Source organism: Silurus aristotelis (genome assembly GCF_946808225.1).
Source record: "Silurus aristotelis genome assembly, chromosome: 21".
NCBI classification, from domain to species: domain Eukaryota; kingdom Metazoa; phylum Chordata; class Actinopteri; order Siluriformes; family Siluridae; genus Silurus; species Silurus aristotelis.
The window spans coordinates 18,099,407-18,124,907 of record NC_139594.1 but is presented as its reverse complement, the minus strand read 5'-3'; the positions used below and the strand labels follow the sequence as shown (position 1 = coordinate 18,124,907).

Here is a 25,501-nt window from a genome sequence, read left to right as displayed (position 1 = left end):
GATTTAGGAATTATAAAGCTTGTTGATATTAGGGGTGTAACAGTACACAGTTTCACAGTCACAAACCTTTTTGAGTCACGGTTTGGTTTCATTTTGATACACTTTGGGGAAGAATTGTTTTTTTTTTATTAGCAAAGTTTAACATCTGCAGTTAAAATTTATAGAACAATCAATAAATGCCTTCTTGTTTTAAATAATACATCAAAATAAAATGTAATAAATCATTGTTTTCCCATAAATACAATAATTCTCAAATAAATGTATCTAAAAATAAAATGTAAATGTACATAATTTTACAATGTAAAATTATAAATAACTTGATTACAGTGCAGCATTAACAATTCCTGAAAGATTTTTTTCTTTTAAGGACCTACTTTTTCCACACGTTGTCTAAAGTACACAATTCCAGCTTATAGCCCTGTTCGGTTTTATGTCCAAGTTACAAACAGAGATTGCATTCGTTCCACCCGAGTCGATATCATTTCAGCAGTTTCGCCTACCGAACTCTGCAGAAAGTCCAGCATGTTCACGATCTGCTCATCCATCCTGCGAGCAACAGGGGTTTGTTACAGTTCCGTGTGTCTGGCAGCTTCACAGCAGGTGTGTCCGGCTTCATTAAACAAAGCCCCCGATAGAGTAACAGCGCGCTGATGCAGCTTTAATGGATGATGTTTTGCCATGTCTCCACAGCAATCCTGGTCTTTTGTCTCCATTAGAGCAGCAAACAGAACGACTCCGTCCACGTGGCCTCGAATTGCAATCTGTGTGTTACCGTGTGCCTCTTTTAGGATATATTTCATCTATATGAAATGTGAACTTTTAATGCGCCGCGTAAGCACATTTGCAGGCCTGGAATTTCTTTTTCCTAATGAGAAAATGGTGAACGGATAATCTTGCAGTCTCTTTTGTAGTCGAATGGATGTTTAAAGCTTCCAAAAATGTGCCAAAGACCTTTTCAGCTCTGAGTTTCGCAGTATTCAAGTAACGTTTCGAAAACACTGTTAAAAGTCGAACTGAAATATATACTGTATCGTTCACCGTTTCTCCTCAGGTGAAGAATGATTACATGTTGGAAATAGCCAATCAGGTCGACCAGGACATCGCACTCAAGCTGGGGTGCCTGGAGATCCGGTATGTTCTGCCTCGCATTTTTCTCCGGCTTCATTTCCAATCATTCCTGAGCTGCGTTACAAATTTATTTGTCCCTTTTTGATCTTTCCAGGAGATTTTACCGAGAAATGAGAGGAAACGCGTTGGACAAGAAATCCAACTACGAGCTGTTAGAGTGAGTGCCGCCTTCTTCTTCAACACGCAATACTTGATAAGTTCACGAGGGTTAAAAAAGGTCATCACCTGAATGTAACCCCTGAAAGCATGGCTGTCACATGAGTCTGGCATTAAGGACTGGATAAATAACAATTAGCAGAGAGCTGCATGTGATCCAGGGAATGTTTCGAATAAATATTATAAAGGAATTCAAGTTTATCAAGAGCTCATTTAACACTTAACGCTTTTTTATGCCTGGTCTCATAAACACCTAACGTGAAAACTAAATGAATCTACTGCTGGTCTTTTACATGCTTTTTTGACCTTAAATGTAGAAAGTTTCCATAACACACACTTTTGGCCAATCTCACGTTAATCTTCAGCACCTACAGAGTCGTAGCTCCAGCGCTCGTCCGATTGGATGATTTCGATTCCTTACTGGAACGTTCAAGCTGATTTTCACAACAGCTACTGTATTAATTACACTCAGGGACAACATTTTTTTATTTATTTATTTTTTTTTTTTTTATGTCAATGCTTACGGATAAGCGGGAGAAAATGAATGAATGAATGTATATGCTCAGTCTCATTCTCGCTCACTAGAACCATCCAGGTATTAGTCTTATAATTCCACAAGATACGTTTATTACGGTGGTTACGTTCCAAAACTGCCTGCGATAAATGGATGCCACTCAAGAATACTAATTTTTTTTTTTTATATTGTTTAAGCTGTAAACAATATACTTAAGCCGTACTCCCACACTCTTTAAACACGAGATGATATAGTGAGATTAATTTTGTGTAAATGAATAGAAATACAGTTCATATTTATAGTGAATACTTGTACTGAATTAACATAAAAAAAATTTATAATATATTTCATTATTTCAACATAAAACTCCATAAAAAACAATTCCATATAAGTTTTTTGGTCTATTGTGCTGTTCGTGAGAGGTCGGGAAAATCAGCCAAACTAATTAGTTATGTGGCAACTGCAATTCCGCAATAAACCGGGGGACTCGGACCACACTCAGACTGACTGTACTAAAGATAGTACCAGTCAGTAGTCTTCTCAGGGCTCGAGAATCTCTTTTAGCTATGGCAGAGTGCAAGTTTAGCGATACTTGGTTGAAACAAATGAATTTAAAGCTTGGTTAAGGCCAGTTGCTAACAACATATTTGTGTTTTTGATGCTGTGATAAAGGTCTTAAATAAAATTCTTAATGGTCTTAAAAAGGTCTAAAATAAATTCCCACCAAAAGCGTCTTATTGTGGATTGGTGGTCTGCTTGGGTGCAGATACAGGTTACATTAGATTTTTTTTAAGGTTGATGAACACTGCCAGCCCCCCAGAACACACATTCCAACACACACACACACACACACACACACACACACACACACACACAGCCTTCGTCCTCGTCTGGGAATTCACATCCTCGACTGTCACTTTCGGGTCATTGGGTCCAGTCACATTGGAGGTTCAAGCCCATGGGGGGAAAAGCCATTTAGAAACCCAATGGAATCTGAGTGACAGCTTCACCCCGTTAGAGCACCAAAGGATTCGGATTCGGATTCAGTTCAATTCAATTTATTTTTATTTGTATAGCGCCTTTTAACAATGAACATTGTCTCAATGCAGCTTTACACAGATAATGCGGTAAGAACAAATGAATAAGATTGTTCTTTATAAGTGTACGTTTGTTTAAAACCATTCCTCGTAACATTTTATTGCCACACCATACAGAACATCACACAAAGATATAGAAGAAAATGTAGGGTCAGATCAGTAAATTAGTAAAACAGACAGGATTTGCGTTTCACATGTCGGCAAAACAAATGAAATCGACCAAATTGCCACTGAATTGTACAGCACAACACAGACGCACCGGAAAAACAATCAACAATTAATTAACAAACTGAAATTAGAACAGAATATACCATTACAGAATCTCCAAGACATTATTAAATATTAAAATCCCTGCCACCAAGACGCTTCCGTGTTGCTCACGGATCATGGAAACTGAAACTTCAATCTGTCACAGTTGGATTAATTATCACTACTTTCATTTCACATTTTTATTTACAGCATTATGACATTGGGCTGTATATTAACTTGTTGGGAGAAAATCGGTAGTTCTATGTGACTTCTAACATTCAGCACCCCCATATAACCAAAATGGTATGATCCAACACATCCAAAGCACTGACCTTGACCTTCAGGAATAAAAAAAGTTCAGTAGAGACACTGCTCTCATGTTGCTGAATGGAGGGAAAAAAGGAAAGGCACATAAATTTAATAGTTTGTATATAAAATATTAGGACTCCAATCTCGCTACAAATAAAATATGGGTCTGCCATGTAATAAAACCTCATTCAGAAAGCACTGAATAATATTTAAAAGCTTGGCCATCGTCCCTCCCTGCTGAACACCATCCATCTATCCTGAGATCAGATCAAATCTGCCGAAAAAGATAACGAGCGTCTTCCTCTGGAGCGTCTCCGAGCGATCTGGAACCCAGATGGATGCCTCCTTTGAGGATGTTTGAAAAAGTTCTGGCAGGACTCCTCGCTGCGAGTTTCTGAAACATTTCTCTATGCTGGATTCTCCACCGAGCGCGTTCCAAACTACTTTTTTGTTTTGTTTTCCAGAAAAGATGTTGGCCTCAGGAGGTTCTTCCCCAAGAGTCTGCTGGATTCAGTGAAGGTGAGTTCGGCACAGTGTTGAGAGAATTGACACCGTCCTCCACAGGCACGATTTTCAACTTATCGAAAATTTATTAAATACTCAAAATGTATCTTATTTGATGGATTAGTAATTGAAAGGAGGTTCGGGGGATATTGATTTGCTTTGATATCCATTTCTATGTACCTAAGAACAGATCAAGGAGCACTGACCTTCCAAAAAAAAAAAAAGAGGTAAAAGCTAATAAATGGTGTTTTTGAGGTCATTATGTTATCGGTTTATGCGTATTGGGACACACTAAGGGCCTTGTAGCACTAAAGTGCATCCGGAAAAGTGTAGAAAAAAAATGCTTTATTTATTCATTCACTGTGTACCAAAGTATTGGCGCCCACCTTCGATTCGTTCTGTGCTGAAATGGACCAGTTCACGATGGTTCATGATCGATTAGAAAGTAACCATCGTTCTTTATGGAGATGTTTTGGGTTTTGACAGAAGAGATATTTTGCCATGGACACCGCAGAGGGTTTACGTTATTACATACTCTGATCTGCAGCCACGGCCATCTGTCAGGTAATAAAGTCCAGACACTGGCCGCAATCGTCAGTATAATCAAATTAAGTGTAGAAGAAATGTTCTGAACATACGGTATATGTTGAAAATCTAGAATTACATACATATGAATTGTCTACAATTGAAATTATACAGAATGTATAGGTTGGAGAATGTATAGGCTGTATACAGAATGTATAGGCTGCTTAATGACTACTGGTGGTAAAATCAGTAAAGCGGTGAATCCTAGAGGTATAGTGTGCAGTAGGATTAGGGTAGATGGGGAAAAATACTAAAAAAAAAAAAAAAAAACCCCACACTCCTACAGTAGTCCTATAACTAAATATACACTCCTACAGTAGTCCTATAACTAAATATACACTCCTACAGTAGTCCTATAACTAAATATACACTCCTACAGTAGTCCTATAACTAAATATACACTCCTACAGTAGTCCTATAACTAAATATACACTCCTACAGTAGTCTTATAACTAAAAATGCACTCCTACAGTAGTCTTATAACTAAAAATGCACTCCTACAGTAGTCTTATAACTAAAAATGCACTCCTACAGTAGTCTTATAACTAAAAATGCACTCCTACAGTAGTCTTATAACTAAAAATGCACTCCTACAGTAGTCTTATAACTAAAAATGCACTCCTACAGTAGTCTTATAACTAAAAATGCACTCCTACAGTAGTCCTATAACTAAATATACACTCCTACAGTAGTCTTATAACTAAATATACACTCCTACAGTAGTCTTATAACTAAATATACACTCCTACAGTAGTCCTATAACTAAATATACACTCCTACAGTAGTCCTATAACTAAATATACACTCCTACAGTAGTCCTATAACTAAATATACACTCCTACAGTAGTCCTATAACTAAATATACACTCCTACAGTAGTCCTATAACTAAATATACACTCCTACAGTAGTCCTATAACTAAATATACACTCCTACAGTAGTCCTATAACTAAAAATGCACTCCTACAGTAGTCCTATAACTAAATATACACTCCTACAGTAGTCCTATAACTAAAAATGCACTCCTACAGTAGTCCTATAACTAAATATACACTCCTACAGTAGTCCTATAACTAAATATACACTCCTACAGTAGTCTTATAACTAAAAATGCACTCCTACAGTAGTCCTATAACTAAATATACACTCCTACAGTAGTCCTATAACTAAATATACACTCCTACAGTAGTCTTATAACTAAAAATGCACTCCTACAGTAGTCTTATAACTAAAAATGCACTCCTACAGTAGTCTTATAACTAAAAATGCACTCCTACAGTAGTCTTATAACTAAAAATGCACTCCTACAGTAGTCCTATAACTAAATATACACTCCTACAGTAGTCTTATAACTAAAAATGCACTCCTACAGTAGTCTTATAACTAAAAATGCACTCCTACAGTAGTCCTATAACTAAATATACACTCCTACAGTAGTCTTATAACTAAATATACACTCCTACAGTAGTCCTATAACTAAAAATGCACTCCTACAGTAGTCTTATAACTAAAAACGCACTCCTACAGTAGTCCTATAACTAAATATACACTCCTACAGTAGTCTTATAACTAAAAACGCACTCCTACAGTAGTCTTATAACTAAAAATGCACTCCTACAGTAGTCCTATAACTAAATATACACTCCTACAGTAGTCTTATAACTAAATATACACTCCTACAGTAGTCTTATAACTAAATATACACTCCTACAGTAGTCTTATAACTAAAAATGCACTCCTACAGTAGTCCTATAACTAAATATACACTCCTACAGTAGTCCTATAACTAAATATACACTCCTACAGTAGTCTTATAACTAAAAACGCACTCCTACAGTAGTCTTATAACTAAAAACGCACTCCTACAGTAGTCCTATAACTAAATATACACTCCTACAGTAGTCTTATAACTAAAAACGCACTCCTACAGTAGTCTTATAACTAAAAATGCACTCCTACAGTAGTCCTATAACTAAATATACACTCCTACAGTAGTCTTATAACTAAATATACACTCCTACAGTAGTCTTATAACTAAATATACACTCCTACAGTAGTCTTATAACTAAAAATGCACTCCTACAGTAGTCCTATAACTAAATATACACTCCTACAGTAGTCCTATAACTAAATATACACTCCTACAGTAGTCTTATAACTAAAAACGCACTCCTACAGTAGTCTTATAACTAAAAATGCACTCCTACAGTAGTCCTATAACTAAATATGCACTCCTACAGTAGTCTTATAACTAAATATACACTCCTACAGTAGTCTTATAACTAAAAATGCACTCCTACAGTAGTCCTATAACTAAATATACACTCCTACAGTAGTCTTATAACTAAAAACGCACTCCTACAGTAGTCCTATAACTAAATATACACTCCTACAGTAGTCTTATAACTAAAAACGCACTCCTACAGTAGTCTTATAACTAAAAACGCACTCCTACAGTAGTCTTATAACTAAAAACGCACACCTACAGTAGTCTTATAACTAAAAACGCACACCTACAGTAGTCTTATAACTAAAAATGCACACCTACAGTAGTCTTATAACTAAAAATGCACACCTACAGTAGTCTTATAACTAAAAATGCACACCTACAGTAGTCTTATAACTAAAAATGCACTCCTACAGTAGTCTTATAACTAAAAATGCACACCTACAGTAGTCTTATAACTAAAAACGCACACCTACAGTAGTCTTATAACTAAAAACGCACACCTACAGTAGTCTTATAACTAAAAACGCACACCTACAGTAGTCTTATAACTAAAAACGCACTCCTACAGTAGTCTTATAACTAAAAACGCACTCCTACAGTAGTCTTATAACTAAAAACGCACACCTACAGTAGTCTTATAACTAAAAACGCACACCTACAGTAGTCTTATAACTAAAACAACCAGATTTCTTACAAATGCGAGACCTTGACCTAGAGGGGAAAAGGGTCCAGTCTCCATAGTTTATTTTTTAAGGTGATGCTTAAAAGTGAATAAAACGTATAAAAAATATAGGAAAACTATCATTTGATTATGATTTTTGGTAACTCGTTTGTTTTTTCTGGGTTTTGAACTTGCCTCTCTGAGTTCTCAAGTATTTCACTTTCCTTTTATCTGAAACACATGCAGTACATTTTACAACAAATTCATTCATCATAGCTGGTTTTTATAGTGCTTGTTATTTTCATCCTCATCGCTCAAGGAGATTTTGACTTTGATTCATCTCCATAACCTGCTTATAATTACAATGAAACGAATTGAGATGTTTTCCAGAAACTTGGTACAGTGCTGGTTTCCTGTGTTCTATCGTGCATAGACACTATTATTTCATGATATGCATTGTCATGCTGGAACAGGTTTGAAACCCCTAGTTCAAGAGAAGGGAGACTTTCTTTTATACAGTTATGTGCCTCCAGCTTTTTGTTACCAATTTGTGGAAGAACCACATATGGCTGAAAAAGTCAGGTGTCCCATACGTCTTCTAGGCAGAACTGGAGAACCTGAATGAGTCATGCTCAATTGCACAGACCACTTATCTATTTATTTATTTTTTTTCTTTTCTAACCCTGTCCAACACAGGCTAAAGCCTTGCGGAAGCAGATTCAGCAGACATTCAAGCAGTTTGCCAGCCTGAACGATGAGCAGAGCATTCTCAAGTTCTTCGAGATCCTCACCCCAGTCTACAGATTCGACAAGGAATGCTTTAAATGTGCTCTCGGGGTAAGTAATGTGTATGGTAGGGCAGGAATTTGGCTAAATGTTCTGCCGGTCCTGACTTTTAGCAGTCCTGTGCTGCCCCCTGTTGGCTGCGAGTTGATTCTTAGTCTTGCTAAATGTTAAGGTTAATCATCCAAAAGTTGTTAAAAATGTATTTAGTACTTTTAAGAGAGATATTTGCAAGGTATTGATATATTGTCAGTGCTAGATTATTTATGTACCTCTCTGTGTGTGCAGTCAAGCTGGGTTATCTCTGTGGAGCTGGCTATCGGTCCTGAGGAAGGCATCAGCTACCTGACAGATAAAGGCTCAACAGTAAGCATGAATCCTCACTTCTTCTTTTATACTGATACACCCTCTTCCTAGACCATTGAGGATATACAGTAAATACCTCTATATATAGATGTGTGTGTGTGTGTGTGTGTGTGTGTGTATATATATATATATATACTTTTTTTGCTATTAAGGGCAAAAGAGACAACAGAAAAGAAACAAAAAAGGTGGAAAAATGTAATAAAATCCAAAGAAAGCGTAGAAAGAATTTATGATGTGCATGTGTGACGTACAGCATTTTCTTTACTTTGATAATAGAAGCGATTATCATCATGGCAGATTTTTCACAATCTTTATAAGCTCGTGTTTGAGTCTGTTGTCCTTTTTTACCTTTATCTCTACTCCTGACCAGATGTCGACTGATTCATCGGTTTTGCCGATTGATCGCCACCAATAGTTGATTGCTGGAAAAAAAAACATTCCTGTTTGTGTAATACTGTACGAGAGCGGCCTCTAGAGGCGAATCACTGATGCCACGTGCTGTTTATTTGAAATGTCTTTTATTCATTTTTGAGTGTACTGTTTTTATTTCTGTGAAGTGGTACTTTTTGTTTCATTTTTATTTTAGACGATATTTGTTAATCTATTGAGCTCGTTTTCATGATTCAGTACTTTTTGTTTTATTTTTGTAATACAGTTCTATTTTACATGGAGTATTATATATAAAAAAATTTTTAATCCAGTATTCATTTTAAAAACAATCAGTTGATTAATCAGTTATCAGCAATTACGATCCAACCCAGCTATCGATATCATTAAAAGCCACTATCGCTCGGCCTCTAGTCATGACTGGATCCACTGAACTGGATACAACATTGACGATCCAGATGATGAGATTTTTACAGCCGCTAGTCTCCATAGAAAGGATTGTTCTTTTTCAGGATTGACTGTATATACAAAGTCTAGAAAAATGTCTAACCTTACTAATTATAAGACAGACATTCAATGCAGGAATGTTCTAATGCGAATTTTAAAATTGAGATCCAAAGTCACATGGTGTCATCCATCGAATGTCTTGTCAGCTTTTTAAATGTGTGTGTGTGTTTTCTTTTCCTCTTTTCTAGCCGACACACCTGGCTAACTTCACCCAGGTGCAGAGCATCCAGTATTCGTGCATGGAGGAGCGTGAGAGGAAGGGCATGCTCCAGCTGGACGTGGCCGGAGCCGCTGAGGTACTGCACGTTAAAATATGCGTTAATTATTTGTAATCGATCAGAATGAAAAAGGTACACTATGTATTTATTTAAACTCCGAGCCATGCTTTTTTGTAGCTGAAGTTAAGGGAATGTGAATTTAAATTGACTCATGCTCCTGTTTACTCATGTTGACTCGTTGACTCATGTTGACTCATTGACTCATGTTGACTCATGGGGGAGATGGTAGCTTAGTGGTTAAGCTGTGTAACTTTGGTCATGAGTTCAAATTCCAGCCATAGCAAGCTGCCACTCCTGGGCCCCTAAGCAAGGCCCTTAACCCTATAGCTGCTCAGTTGTACATATGAGAGAAAAGTCAATCTGCCAAATGCCGTAAATGTTACAGTAGCAAACGAAAAGTAGAAACTAATGTCAAACATTTTTTTGGTCAATAATGAAAGTAATGAAAATGTGATTCATACACGTGTGTGGACAAATATACACTGCGTAGCCAAAGAAAAAAAAACATCTGGATATAACTAAGTAAATATGTACGAACTCCATTGGATAATTCCTGCAATGATTCCTGCAATGATGAACACGTTTCAGCTGCAGCAAGTTATTAAACCCTAACTGCTGCCGTGAGGAGCTTCTCATTTCTTATACCACCCTCTCAGAAGACATATCCTGCGAAGGGTCAAATGATCGGCCTAAGAAAAGAAAACAACTAAGCAGAATTCCGGAACTCCTAAAACCGTGTTAAGTTTTAACTTTCTAAGTTTCCGTCACATTATTGAAACCTGGATAGTGGTGAACCATCATCTTCAAGGAAGAACCGTGTTCTGGAAACGGCTTGAATGATCATGATTGGATATCACTTTATCATTAAAACAACAGTAGACCACAGGGTTATGTTAATTAGTAGAAATAAGAGCATTTCCTCCTGCACTGTGTTAAAGGAATACAAGTGATTAAAGTGGACTAAACAGATGTGTAGCTTTAAGAAGACCACTTAGGCTTTAATAGGCTTTAAATTGCTAGGGAACATAAAGATTAGACTCTGGAGCAATGAAAAAAGGGTCTTGTGGTTTAATGAGTCCAAATTTACAGTGTTCCAGAGTGATAAGTGTATCAGGGTAGGAAAAGAGATCTTGTGTCTTGTGTAAAATTCTGTGGGGGAATTGTTATGATCTGAGGTCCCTTCAGTCAAGGTTCAGCCCCAAAAAAAGAGGTCTGACTACCTGAATTTACTGAATGACAAGTTTTTTTTCATTGATGGATTTTATGGATATGACAAAGGCAGGATATATTGGGTTTAAACTGTAAACGTGGTTCAGGAAGCATGAGACAGCATTTTCCCACATGGATCGGCCTCCATAGATCTTAACCATATTGAACAATCTTTCGGATGTGCTCAGGCAGATTTAGCGCAGGGGTCCGACTCTCCCAAGATCATTACAAGAACTTGGCGAGATTTTATGCTATGCTTTTTATTGACTTGCTATTTTATGTATACAGTACTGTACTGTATTAACATTTTACTTCGTTTTATAATTATTAATTATATTTTTATTAATACGTTTCATTATTTTAACATAAAACTCCATAAAAACAATTCCCTATTAGTTTTTTAGTCGATGGTGCTCTCCATGAGAGACCGGGAAAATCAGCCAAACTAATTAGTTACGCGGCAAACGCAATTCCGCAATAAACCGGGGCAGCAGATTAAAAAAAAAAAGCGCAGGGGATTACTGTATTTACCAACCAGTAAGTGCATTTCTCAAAAACAATGTGGGGTTTTTTTTTGTTATTTTGCAAAAGCCTGTATTGTTCTTAAAATCTTTAGTTCCTCTCTCAAAAGTAAGTGTTTGTGTCAAAAGTCCTTTTGTCATTGTTTACAGACATGATCGTCAAAATGTTCAGGCATGTTGTCAGTATGAAGGCGCAGGGTTTCAGCGTTTCTTGATGTAAACTACGGTTTGGGTTACAATGACTGAAAATGCACGAGGCTGAATTTTTCTGTACGGCACAAATGAACACATTACTGTACGTTGGATGTTGATTGCAAACGACCGAACAGGATTCACACTTTTACTGTACTGTACTAGTGTTCACTCGTTTCCTGGGGGGTTTTGGGGGGGGTTAAGAATATTCAGATGCGAACCAGTATTATGTATTTTGATCAACATGACAGACAGCAGACACACAATCAATGAAATGACTGTACTAAAGCGTTCGCAGTTTGTTCAAAGCGACAAGAAATTTGCTTTTACGATGCGACTCCATAATGTGAGGTTGAACAAGTAGTTTTGAGAATTTTATTTCTGATCCGACAATGCAATGAGAAAAACTGTAATGGAACGTAATCCTGTGTGTATCGAAGTTTTTTCCATAAATGGTTTTGGTTCTGATTCTGTCTTTCACATGTTTGGATTTAATTGTAAAGCTTCATGACTTCTGTTTGCCTCAAAGATTTACAGTTCATGTTTTCCAGTTCACTTACTCACACTTTTCTCTCTCGCTTACTGACACTTTCCTATTTTCACTCTCGGATTTCACTGAGCTTCATTCTTCCTCTGATACACCACATGAATGGATTCTTTCATTCCTTATCCCCCAGCTAAAAGCTTGATATTAAGGGAAATTTTTTTCCCCCTTTTAAAAGTCACTGTTGCTTGTTCTGATGGATGCTGACCGGCTCCTGATGGACGTTATGTTTATGACTGCAATGTCGGGGCTGTGTGTATATATATATATTTCAGAAAAAAAAAAGATTCATTCATTTTACATTTATAATAACAGCTAGTTATGACAGTAGTTATATTGTGTTTTTGGTTTTGTCATCATGTGTGTGTTTTTTGGTTTTGGATCTAAAAGATATATTTAGATATAAAAACCTTTTTTTTTTGTGTGCGTGTTAAATTCAGTAAGAGTTGGCATAATCTTTATGATCGTTAGTACGTAATTGCAGCTTCCTGTGTATTAGCCTCATCCTTCTTAGCTTATTTTATTAAAGGCAGCCAATTAGATCATTTCCATAGCAACCGTATTTATAACGAATTCAAATGAGTTACCATTTTTCATCATTAAAAATATAATACTGACGATGAAGGTTTAAACTACTGACCTCGAAGAACCATATATATATATATACTGCATATGGGTGGTTAAAAAACTGTGTTGTAGTTTGAACTACAGGAAATATGTTAGAAGAAAAAAGGAGGGGAAAAAAGTAATAGAGGCATAAGAAAATTATAATTATAATAATAACAAATAAGTGGGTGCAAAAGTGTGTGTGTGTGTGTGTGTATATATATATATATATATATATATATATATATATATATATATATATATATATATATATATATATATATATATAATATGCATGAGGTATTTTTATAGAAATATGAAAGACTGGGCATTTTGGGGGAAGTTGGGGTGTGTCTGTGGGTTCAGGGGTGGGTCTTATTGCAGCTGCAGTTGATGTAGTAACATTGGCAACGTACCAGGAGATCACACTGCTCATGCTCGGGGGTTGGGGGGAACCAATAATGACTCATTGCATCTCTGTGTCTCTATCCGTCTCCTCAGCCTCTCACCGTCACCACGCCGTCCTTCACCACCGCAGAGAACATGGCCGACCTGATCGACGGCTACTGTCGCCTGGTCAACGGCGTCGCCCAGTCTTTCATCGTCAGGCCGCAGAAAGGTAAAGCGTCCCCTCCTCCGCCCCGCCGGCTCGTTACTCCTCGAAGCCGATGTGCGATACGGGCATCCGATCGTGCCTCGACTCCAGCTGGAGCTTTGAATAGAACCCCATTGTGTGTGAGAGAACATTCCACAGCATGGTTTTTACTGTGGAGACGTTTCGCCATTATATATGATTTAACCAGCAGATAAAAGAGGGGTTTGTTTAAAAGATGATCATTTTTTGGGGGGTGGAAGGATTATAGGCTGAATTTATACCCAGAAACTTCTTATGGTCTGTAAATTTGTGCTTTTGCTGCGAAAATGATGAATAGAGCCCTTACTGTAGATCGGTGGATGGACAGGCGACAAATTCACTTGTGATTGGTGTAAGATTGTATTTAAATGATCCGATAGATTAATTTAAAGCAAGAATCTTTATATATATATATATATTTATATAACATGTTGCAAACATGTTTTTTTCATGACCAACAGAGGGAGAGAGAGCACTTCCATCAATACCAAAGTAAGTACAAGCTGTCTGAAAGTGTGTTTTATTCTGTTGGGTTCTTTTATTGTGGTATTTTTTTTGCTGCTTTATATATACACAGTGTCTCACAATAGTGAGTGCACTCCTCACATTTCAGCAAACATTTTATTAGATCTTCTCAAGGAACCATAATATAAAAATGAAACGTGGTTATTTGAGTAGTCATTGTGCAGCTTGTATAGCAGTACAGATTTACTGCCCTCTACAGCCATTATTGTCTAAATAACTGCCAACAAAAGTGAGTACACCCTTAGTGAAACGTGTCTAAAGTGTCAGTATTTTGTGTGAGCAGCACTGCCTTAATCCTCCTGGGTATGGAATTCACCAGAGCTGCACAGGTTGTTGTTGGGATCCTCTTCCACTTCTCCATAATCGCATCACGGAGCTGCTGAATGTTGGACACATGTCGATTTTCCACCTTCTGCTTAAGGATCCACATAGGTGCTCAGTAGGGTTCAGGTCTGGAGACATACTTGACCACTCCATCACCTTCAACTTTAGCTTCCTCAGCAAGGCAGGTGTCATCATGGCGGTGTGTTTGGGGTCGTTATTATGTTGGAAAACTGCTGTTCTGCCCGACTTCTGAGAAGAGGGCATCATGTTCTGCTTCAGAATGTCACAGTACATGTTGAAATCCATGTTTCCCTCATAGAACTGCAGCTCGTCAACACCAGCAGCACTCATGCAGCCCCAGACCATAATGTTACCACCACCATGACTGACTGTAAACAGGACACAATATTCTTGGTTCTCCTCACCAGGGTGTCACCACACAGGACACCATCTGAGCCAAACAAGTTTATCAGACCACAGGACATGGTTCCAGTAATTTATGCTCTTGGACAGGTTGTCCTTCAGCAAACTGTTTGTAGGTTTCAGAAGAGGCTCCTTCTGGAACGACGGCCTGCAAACCGACTTGTTGCAGTGTGTGGCATTTGGTCTGAGCACTGGCATGCAGACCTTCTGCTTCTGCAAACTCTAAATCAATGCTGCAGCACTCATGAGTCTGTTTTTTAAGTAGCTTCTGCACCTGACGCACAGCAAGAGGTCTCAACTTCTTTGATGGACCCTTGTGAGGTCTTGGAAAACCTCTGTATGGCCCTGACCACTGTACTGTAACTCAGTTTCAGGGTGATACTGATCTTACAGACTCTGCATCTTTGTGTAATACAAAAAAATTCTAATTCTTAAATCTTCAGAGAGTCTTTACCATGAGGTCCATGTTGAACATCCAGTGGTCAGTATGAGAGAATTGGACTCAAAGCACCAGATTTATTTTGCTCTAATACAAAATACACAAATCTGTATGGTCCTGATAGCAGACACAAAACATGAACATGATGAATAGGACATGTGGCTTTGCCTGGTTACACCATGTAAAGCTGTTATCACTGAGGATGTACTCACTTTTTTTTTGCCAGTTAGACAATAATGTCTGTTATTTTTGTGTGTGTGTGTGTGTGTGTGTGTGTGTGTGTGTGTGTGTGTGTGTGTGTGTGTGTGTGTGTGTGTGTGTGTGTGTGTGTTTTAGCATTGAGTACCCAACAATACACTGCAGGGTAAAACTTGCAGAAGTGAGCGTTTGAAGTCCTTATTGCTCTGTGTACTGCCTTTGCATTGCAGACTTGGAAACAATGAGAAGCGGATAGAAACTGTACGAGTGGGAGTTCGTACCATCTCTGTATCAGGTGAGAACCTTCAACCTTCAACTTGGTGTACACACCTGCATCTTGCCGAAGAAAAGAAAACATTCAAAAGGCATCGAATAAGAAATTGTGAAGGTGTCAGTGAAGGAAATGGAATTTTCAGTAATTGTCAAACTTTTTGCGCTAATTATGTTGTCAGTATGTGAACTTTTTGGAAGTTAGTGAAGAAAAAAATACAAATAAAAATAAGGTTGTTTGTAGAAGTAGAAGTTGGCCGATAGTGGATTTTACCGATAGCTGGTTTGGATCGTATTTGCGTTAATCGATGAATCATTCGATAGTTTTGAAATGGAAACTGGTAAAAAAAAAAAAAATTGCGTGTTAAAACAAACAGCACATGGCGTCAGTGATTCGACTCTAGAGTCGCCCTCGTAATGACAGCGGAACTTCTCAGCCGCTCCAGCGACAGACGCAACCCGGAAAAGCTATCTGTAGCAATAGATTTACGAGGAAATTACAAGGCATGCATCCAGAATCAAACAAAAAGTAACACTCCAAATAAAGTGTTATATCTAAAATGAATAATAATAATAATAAAAAAAAAAACATTTCAAATAACACAATTTGATGGTCTGAAACAGGGTAAATGTAACTAGTCCTGTTAAAGAACTGCAAGCAATTGAAGTATAGCCTGGTCCAGTTCAAGTTATATTTTAATATTTAAAGCTAAGAAGCATCAAATTATAAAGGAGAAACAAGAGCTGGTGTGTATGTTTTCCAGTAAGTCGGTGCCTCTTGGGATCATGAACAGCGTGTGGTATCAGCGATTTGCCTCTAGAGGCCGCTCTCGTATAATGACAGTGAACCTACTCAAGCGCTACCTGGAAAAACTAGCAGTACGAATTTTTGGACTGTCGGTGCTGATTACTCGTCAAACCAAAGAATCGGGAGATCTCTAGTTATTTGTTCGTGCTATTTTTCCATAATATCTCAAAAGGCCACCATTCAACAAAATAAAACCGTAATATATTTCATGCACACTGATGGAGCAGAACCATGCAGATGCGTTTTTCTGAGGCAGTTTTTTTTCCAAGTGACTAATATGAAGACAGGGCAGGAAATAAGAACTGCATTACACAACAGTGTGAATCAAAATATTTTTACGAGTGGGTTCAACTCTGTGCTGTTGGTTTAATTATGTATATAGTGTGTGACTGGATATTGGCAGAGATTCAAGATTGAAGCTTGTAGATGCGAACTGAGAACCAACAGGTGTCGTCCAGACCGCAGCTGTGACTGTGTGTGTTGCCAGAAGCGCATAGCTGAGCCATCTTGATGTTTCCGGATCAGAAGTGCGCCGTCACCAGGAAAACACATCAGCTCGAGAGGCACAATTCAACACTTGCACACTCACACATACCCGTTTCCTCGTTCTCAAGTCGATTTCGATCTTAATGTCTCGTAATTCCATGGGAGACGAGAACGGAAAGCAGGAGAGACTCTGCCGTGGCAGCGTGCGTTTGTAGCCGGAGGGCTGCAGCGCTGCAGAAAGAATCGTTTGAGACGCATGGAGCAGGAAAGGCTGCTGACGTGCCGACGATGTGCAGGCAGAGTGTGAATGAGCTGCCTGTGTGACGGGTCAAGAGTCAAGCATGTGCATGCGAGGGTCCGTGTTTTTCGACAAACGCGCTCACGTGATAGCTGCAAATGCGACGGATTCGTTGATGATACGTTTTGATGATACAGGCACATTGTGGTGCTTATGTGTGTTAGCTAAGAAATTCTTTCAATTTTATTGTTTTATTTGTTACATTTTAATGTGAGTTTGGTCATCAATATTTCATCTTTTTTTGGTACAAGAAACTCAAATTTGACTATATATACTCATTAGAGTTTGAAATATGGGCTTTATGATACCACTTTGTGAACAATCGAATGGCGTTTGAAATTCAGAAGACAAGTTTACGGGTTAATGAGCATGTGTGTTGTAAGTAATTGTATTCAGAAAAGTCAGATTAATTAATGGCACTGAAACTGCACAAGGCACTGAAACAACATTAAAAAAAAAGATTTGCTAACAGACTGCACACATGTAAAAAAGCACCTCTTGGTTATTACTGGTCAAGTTCCTCAGTCAGTTTGGGTTTTCAGCAAAGTGATAGTGATCAGTGTCTCAGAAACCAGGCCAAAGCATTGCCATCATTTCAGTCCACAATGTGTACACTGTTCATTCCATTTCGCTGTTTTCATTTGCTTCCTGTTCTCCTTTTGTTTTTAATTCTTTCTCTCTTCCATTCCTCCGTTCTCCTTCTTCTGAAGACTCGCCGACTCCAACGCCACCCAAAGCAGCTAAAGCTCGTCGCTTCCTCCTCCCTTTTGTCTTCTGCTCCCATGATTCTCCACCTAAGGGTAGCTTTCATGTGGTCTCTGTTTGTTTGTATATTAGTGTGTGATTTCATACTAACACGCTCATGTGATGTGTGCGCCTTCCTTCCTGCTTCTCTAACGATCCTTTATTAGCCCTGATACATTTCTTTCCCCTGATAATTCATTACAGCAGAGTGAAATTCTGAGAGATATTAGGAAGCTGGGGTCAGAGTGCAGGGTCAGCCATTATACAGAGGGTTAGGGGCCTTGCTTAAGAGCCCAAGAGTGCCCAAAGTCTTAATCACTGAGCTCCCACTTTAGACCGCAAGCCTTCAAATCAGCAAATAAACATTTTTCTACATCACATTCAAATACAATCAGCACAGTGCTGTGTGAGGGGTTCAGAGTATGGAGGCGTATTAGAATCTCGATGCATAGCCAACGATGCGGTACATTAAAGATGCGTATGAAGCAGCAAGCGATGACACGCCTCGGTCTCCGTAGCGTTGTGATACGTCATATTCACGTAGCAGCAGTGGCGCAGAGAGAACGCACTCGAGAAACAGTCAACAAATATAAAATATTGGTAATTTTCTAAATGATACAAGTATAGCGCATCTTCTAATAATTATATAAAAATAAATCGTTTTTTCCCCAACGCAAACGTTAAAAAAGATTTTTAACGTTTTATTACAGTGTATGTGCCCTTGTTTTATACCACTCCTGTCCACCAGAGACTTTTTTAAAAATCCAGATAAAGTAGAAAAACACATTATATATAAGTAACAATCTGAGTACATTCACATAAAATGCGCAATTTCTTATTTTTAGTATTTTTCCGCATAGGTTTGTAATCAGGAACTGGTTTTCGTTGTCCCTCAAACTAAGATTTTGTTAGTTTGTTTGGTTTTTAAAAAATTTGACCATGCTGTGATCTCTGTATGAAGTGGCTGTGCCTCTCTTTCTGTTTTTTTCTCATTGCACTTTGTATTTGTATCTAAAAAGCAGAATCAGGGCACACTTTTGTAATGAATATAATGTGCGCACCGTTTATTCCATTTCCATGACCTGATATATTGTTGTTTTATTGTCCTTCGGAGAGGCTGTTAAGAAATCGTGCATGCTGCAGAGCAAAAACATATCTAACTGTTCTATAGCTGGAATGCACGAAGAAACCGTCTCGGAGCAGCTTCCCTGCTGCTCAAGTGAATCCAAGCTGCAGAAATCTGGCAGCTCTGCACAGAACGACTCTTTGCCCCAGAATAGCCCGGCTCGCTGATTGTAGTCGCGCTGCTGCCAGAAATCTGTTGAGGCTTCAACGCACAGACTTATGGGATACCGCTGGAGACAGAGGACTGAAGCCCCGCAGGCCACGTCAACACTTTATTTCATACTGTTAAACAATCGCACGCAAAAAAATATATATATATTATAATTATATTTTACAGTCTTTGAAACTTCAAACGGTCCGTCCTGCTTCAGTAGGCTGTTCTTTAGAAATCTATTCCAGAAAAAAAAAAATTTAATTATTATTTTTATTTTAACCTCTTTTCTGGCAGCGTACCCAACAAACAAAACACTGTTATGCAATCGATCGTTTCTTTAGCCACCGCCTCCGACTAGCTCCCAGTCCTACTCCCACTCTCCAACTCCTCGTGTGGGCGTGTGTGGTCTGCCTTGTGCAACACGAGAGAATATAAACAGTGTAGCTTTTCTCCAAAGCATGTTTAAATGCTCGAACGACAAACCGCTGGTTTCTTCTCTGCACAAATATCCACCAAGGAAAACATCCTGATTTTTCGATAGAAATACTGGTGATACATCAGGCTTGTATCTTGTATCCGAAGTCTATGGCCATTTAAAAGCAGCCTCTGCGATTCTTATTTCTCAGAGGAATACAGCAAATTATAGCTAATTACAGGATGACTTGGAGGTATTTCGCTAATGAAATCTCTCTACAGCCAGATTAACAGCATAGTATGCTTCTCTGCCATCACCATTCATCCCCCAAGGAATACGCTAATTCGGCAATACACTACTTCAGAGAGATTTCATTCGTATCTTATTCGTATTACATTTCGAAATTTCACGGACACGTCAGATTTCAGGTTTTTTGGTGACGCTTTCAGCCAATAAAGAGTTGACCCTGAATAAGTAGATCGCTGGCCCCATTTACATCCAGGTTTTGGTGAGTCTGTGGAATCTTCAGGTTCTGAAAATCCTACCTGGGATCAGCCAGCATGCTATAAGTTGCTGATTTTATGTGCTGGGCTGTTTGACTTAATCGGATAATTATGTGAGATAATTGAACCTTCAATTACTATGGAAGTTGATATTTTTGTAACGTTTTAAGTCACTAAAGAGTTCAAGGTACATTTGGCATATGTACGGAGGTCCGTGACAGTTTGTGCGATGTGGAGCTTAAGTGTGTTTATAAAGTAAGTTAGCGTTCAGACAGCCACAAACCAATTCGGCCATTTCGCTCAGATTTCTCTCCTAACACATGCTGAACCTTGAGGAACCTGTACCTACAGAACCTGAGGGGTTTTTGTATTTTAGCCCATTCTGTGTAAACTCTAGCAGCATTTGTGTGTAAAATTCTCTGGAGAACTTACGTAATTCTCATGGCATCGTGCTTGAGTCAGGGTTCCTGAGATCAGGTTTTTCTTAAGTTCTGCACTTTATTTGCCATAAAAAATATCATATCTAGCTCCATTTTTGCTGTAAAGTCTTATAAACAGGGTTTTCACTGGGTAAAAAAAAGTCTAAAATCTAATATAATCAAAAAAATAAAAAATTTGCTGTTCTAGCTCTTCTTTAAATTGCTCCCGCAGCACTTAAATGTAATTCGCTGTATTGCATACTACAAATGAGACCATCTGTCATTATCGGACTGTACAAGCGTAAAACTGATTTTATTTTTTAGCTATGGGGAAGTAAAAAAAAATAATTATTTAGACAATTTTAACAAGCAACGTATTTGTAGACGTGTTTTTGATATCGTGATATACTATAGGTGTTACATCTTATTCTCAATGGTCTGTAAAAGTTCTCACAAAGTCTTAAATTTGACTTTGAAACCTGCAGAAACCCTGCATAAAGCAGAGCTCCTGAAAGGTTAAACGGGTCCGAAAGTGCTGCCCACATTCCTTCACAAACAGGTTTTGATCCCTGGGAATTTAGAAGCATAATGGCACATTTTCCGATCGCGCACCAGGTGTTTGCAAACTCCCGCACATTCCATTAACACCACTCAGCTGCTTCATTCCTTACAGAAACATCCCGATTTGGCGCTATTTCCACCAGACAGGTGTCTGTATTAACCTTTTTAACCATATTAACCTCCACTTCGAATGTGATGTACACTTGTGGATGACACGATGCAGTAACCTCTCCTGTTTTTATGTTTTTTTTTTACCCCCTCCCTCTGTGTCTTCTCCATTTGCATGCCCTCTTCGGACCTGCAGAAGATATTAGTGGGGATGGTAAAGTCTTATGCCTTTCATCTCGCATGTTTTCACCTTGATCCGATGCTAACAGCTTGATGAGATCAGATGTAGATAGACTGCGAAAAAGTTCCAGGCGGGTGTGAAAAGCAAGAGTTCTTTTTATAAATGAAAGTGTTCATCAATAAACAAAATAAAACGTAAGTGAACAGAAATCAAAAGGATATTTGGTGGTACCACCGCATCAGATCTTCTAGGTACACTTGCACATAGTTTTCAAAGGAACTTAGCAGGTAGGTCGTTCCAAACACCTTCACCAGATGAGTCGCTTAGCCTTGTTTTCATGTTTCCACTCCTGGCCAGACTTTTCTCAGATATTAAATTGGGGGTAGCTGGATCCCACTTGTTTCTGCCAGTTCTTTGCTGATTGCACCTCTGGACATCTGATGTTGAAGGGAAATAAGCATGATGTGTCTTTCATCTGCTGCATGACGTTTTTGCCTGGGAGAGACCTTACTGATGCAGAAGAACTACCTTGTGTCTTGTTGCTGTGCTCTTGAACCTGTGACATGACATGAAAAGTATTTTCCGCAACGCTCTCCTCAGTAGCAGAGAAGTTTCCCCACTGTGGGACAGATAAGTATTTATCTTATCTTAGTTTGGCTGTTCCTCACCCAGTTTGAAGTGCCTACCCAGCTTTTTCAGTACATGACAGGGTTTCAACCTACTTATGAAATTGATGATCATTAGCACCTGCTTTGTAGAATTGGTTTATCAGATACCTGACTCAGATCCTACAGAAATCCCTGACTTTGTGCAAGTGTATTAAGTGTGCGAAACTAAGAATTGAAAGCTGAAGGGTGGTCACACCATATACTGATCCGGTTTGGATTGTTATTCTGTTCATTTTGTTTTGTTGTTTTCTTGGATTCAGCACCTTTTCACACCTGCCTAAAATTATTGCACAGTAATATACATTATATTGACAAAAGTATTTGGACACCTGAGTTTTCCAGCCATATGTGGTTCTTTTCCAAACTGTTAATCGCTAAGCTGAAGACCTACAATTGTATAGTGTCTTTAAATGCAGGGCATTGCCCCTGTTCACAAAGCCAACTATATGAAGATATGCTCTATAAGGGTTAGTGTGGAAGATCTTCTGCTATAGAACTCCAACACTATTGAATACCTTTGAGATAAAGGTGTGAACACTAACTGTTTCCCAGGACTCCTCACCTCACCTACATCAGTATTTGACTACTAACATCCTTGTGGCTAAATGAATCTTCCACAGATCTCCAAAAGCACACTCTAAAATCTAGTGGAACATCTTCCCAGAACAGTGGAGGAAATTATAATTGAAATAATTATAATAGAATTGTGACCAAATGTGACATGTGATCAATAATATGTGCTTATTGATCACATGTCACATTTGGTCACAATTCTATTATAATTATTTCCATACTTATGACCAGGTGTCCGCAAACTTTTGGAAATATTGTGTGTGTGTGTGTGTGTGTGTGTGTGTGTGTGTGTGTGTGTGTGTGTGTGTGTGTGTGTGTGTGTGTGTGTGTGTGTGTGTGTGTGTGATATTAGGGCTGTCAAAATTAACATAGTAACACAAATCAATTTTAACAGCACAAAATTTATTATTGCGATTAATGCAGCACGCATTTCTGTTTGACCATTTTTATTTAAAAAAAAATATATATAAATTAATATATATAAAAAAGTTGAAATTAAAACCTTTAACAACTTTAATTTGATATAAAAAAAAAAAACCTTCACTGCAAAATTATTTTTAATCAATACACATTTGTTTTACTTATTCGCCGAGTCTCAAATCAAACGCCAAAATCCGCCATGACGCACACATCCGGCAATTAAAACCGTCCGTGTGGAAACATAGCAAAAGTTCCGTTTGGTGTCCTGATGATTTATGTGATTTAAAACATTAACAAGAATATTTGGTCTTCATGCTCTATGTTGAAATTGGTTTCATTACTAATAAACATACATTTCCATAAAGCATCAATATTTGTTCATGCGCATGTTGATTTGAGTATTAAAAACTTTGAACAAATAAAAATGTGCAATTAAGTTGTGATTAATCACGAGTCAACATGACAATCATACGATTAATCACAATTATATAATTTAATTGATCGACAGCCCTAATATATATATATATATATATATATATAATTTTTATTTAATTTTTTTAATTTTTTCTTGTATCTTGTTCTTCTTCTTGTTTCTCATAAATATCTGTCTAAATCTCTCCGTTTCCACTTCCATGCACATTCCTCTTACACCTTATGAGTAGAAGAGGAAAAAAATAAAGAAACTAAAAAAAAAAAAAAAAAAAAGTGACCCAGATTGTTTAGAGACCTAGATTGCCAAATCGGACGGAGCAAACTGAAGGGGACGGAGGAGTCACTTCCTTCCTTCCTTCACTCCTCCCTCACATGACTGTGCTGCCCTGTGATTGGCCAGACTGGCAGACGGATAAATATGCACCACGCGAGTGTACGAGTAGACTGCGTGGAAAGAGTGGAAAGAGAGAAGCCACACACTAAAGCTTTGTGTTAGTCTGTAGAGAGAGAGAGAGAGCGCGCGTGTGTGTGTCCAGTTGTGTGGGTGTGATTGGGTAGAGTTTTCCAGGCTGACTCATGAGTTTATTTCTATTCAGGGCCAGCGGAATAGTACACGGGTGTTTATTGGTGTAGTTGGTGCGTAGGTTCAGACTGGTCGATGTTGCTGTTGCATGGTGTCGTGATGCGCCCTCCTGACCGCTGCCTCTTGTGCTGTCTCCCCTACAGAAACAGACGACTATGCAGAGATCATAGACGAGGAGGACACTTACACCATGCCTTCCAGTAAGTACTGCTAACTCCTTCACCCTTACTGAAGTAAGAATGCGTGTATGTGTCTGCTCCGTCACAGACTCTCTCCTGGGACCCAGATGTTGCTGTCCAGCTCACGCCAACACTCTTGCGAGCATGGTTCTCTGAGCCGCCCACCCCCCAACCCCTCCCTTCAAGTCTGGCTTGTTTGGTTTGTTCTTGTGGTGGCCAGAGAACTTAGTCTGTTTCTTTAGGAAGGCAGTTAGGAATGTAGTAATAGACAGAAATAGGTTTCCTGCTGCATGTAGATTCGTTAACAATCCAATTTCATACAAATTAAATCGCAGGCTGAGACAAAATGAATCATGCCGGATACATCGCTCTCACTTTACATAATACACACGGCTACACACACCGATCAGGCACAACATTATGACCACCTGCCTAATATTGTCTGTCTCCCGTTTGCTGCCAAAACATTTCTGATCCATTGAGCATTAACAGCTTTAACTTCAGCAGTTTGAGCTACAGGAGCTCGTCTGTTGGTTCGAACCACAAGGACCAGCCTTCGCTCCTCACGTGCATCAGTAAGCCTCAGCTGCTCACGATCCTGTCGCCGGTTTACCACTGTTCCGTCCTTGGAGCACTTTTGATAGATTCTGACCATTGCAGACTGGAAACAGCCCACTAGAGCTGCAGTTTTGGAGATGCTCTGACCCAAACCTCTAGACGTCACAATTTGTCAAAATCCTTACGCTCGCACATTTTTCCTGCTTCTAACATCAACTTTGAGGATTAAGTGCTCACTTGCTGCCTAATAAATAAATCCACCCACTAACAGGTGCCATGATGAAGAGATCAGTGTTCTTCACTTCAGAATGTTATAATGTCATAATGCTATGCCTGATCGATGTATATTTACCTACTGTATGTATATACTCCCCTTCGTACACTCCAGTAAGCACTTTATCCTGGTCAGGGTCACAATGGATCCATAGTCTGTCCCAAGGATGTTGCACAAGAGTCAGGAATAAACCCTGAATAAACCAGTGCTGTTAGTTTATTCATATGAATACGTATACTGGAGACCTTTACCTCTGTACAGCTAAACTGGATGAACTTGTGCCTTCATTGCCACTGAATTCTCCCACAGTGGTGCTTTCAGTCCTCATGTATGTGGTTCATGTTTCTTTAGGGGAGCAGTTCAGTTCTTGCCTT

The 25,501-nt window shown here is 38.5% G+C and overlaps 1 protein-coding gene across 26 annotated transcripts in view; it reads left to right on the top strand.

The window, feature by feature from the left end:
* Nucleotides 1-25,501, top strand: part of ptk2aa (protein tyrosine kinase 2aa) — a 128,046-nt gene that overhangs the window by 70,937 nt on the left and 31,608 nt on the right. For 9 of the 26 annotated variants that reach the window (XM_083523507.1, XM_083523515.1, XM_083523517.1 and 6 more), the window contains 11 exons: nucleotides 1,052-1,131; nucleotides 1,223-1,285; nucleotides 3,918-3,972; nucleotides 8,129-8,269; nucleotides 8,504-8,581; nucleotides 9,664-9,771; nucleotides 13,327-13,444; nucleotides 13,921-13,951; nucleotides 15,599-15,663; nucleotides 21,456-21,473; nucleotides 24,260-24,316. In XM_083523507.1, coding sequence (XP_083379633.1) covers nucleotides 1,052-1,131; nucleotides 1,223-1,285; nucleotides 3,918-3,972; nucleotides 8,129-8,269; nucleotides 8,504-8,581; nucleotides 9,664-9,771; nucleotides 13,327-13,444; nucleotides 13,921-13,951; nucleotides 15,599-15,663; nucleotides 21,456-21,473; nucleotides 24,260-24,316 — 814 coding nt within the window. Of the gene's footprint in view, nucleotides 1-1,051; nucleotides 1,132-1,222; nucleotides 1,286-3,917; nucleotides 3,973-8,128; nucleotides 8,270-8,503; nucleotides 8,582-9,663; nucleotides 9,772-13,326; nucleotides 13,445-13,920; nucleotides 13,952-15,598; nucleotides 15,664-17,940; nucleotides 18,031-21,455; nucleotides 21,474-23,837; nucleotides 24,170-24,259; nucleotides 24,317-25,501 lie in introns of those variants that run through there. The other 17 variants (XM_083523524.1, XM_083523508.1, XM_083523526.1 and 14 more) reach the window with 4 other exon arrangements.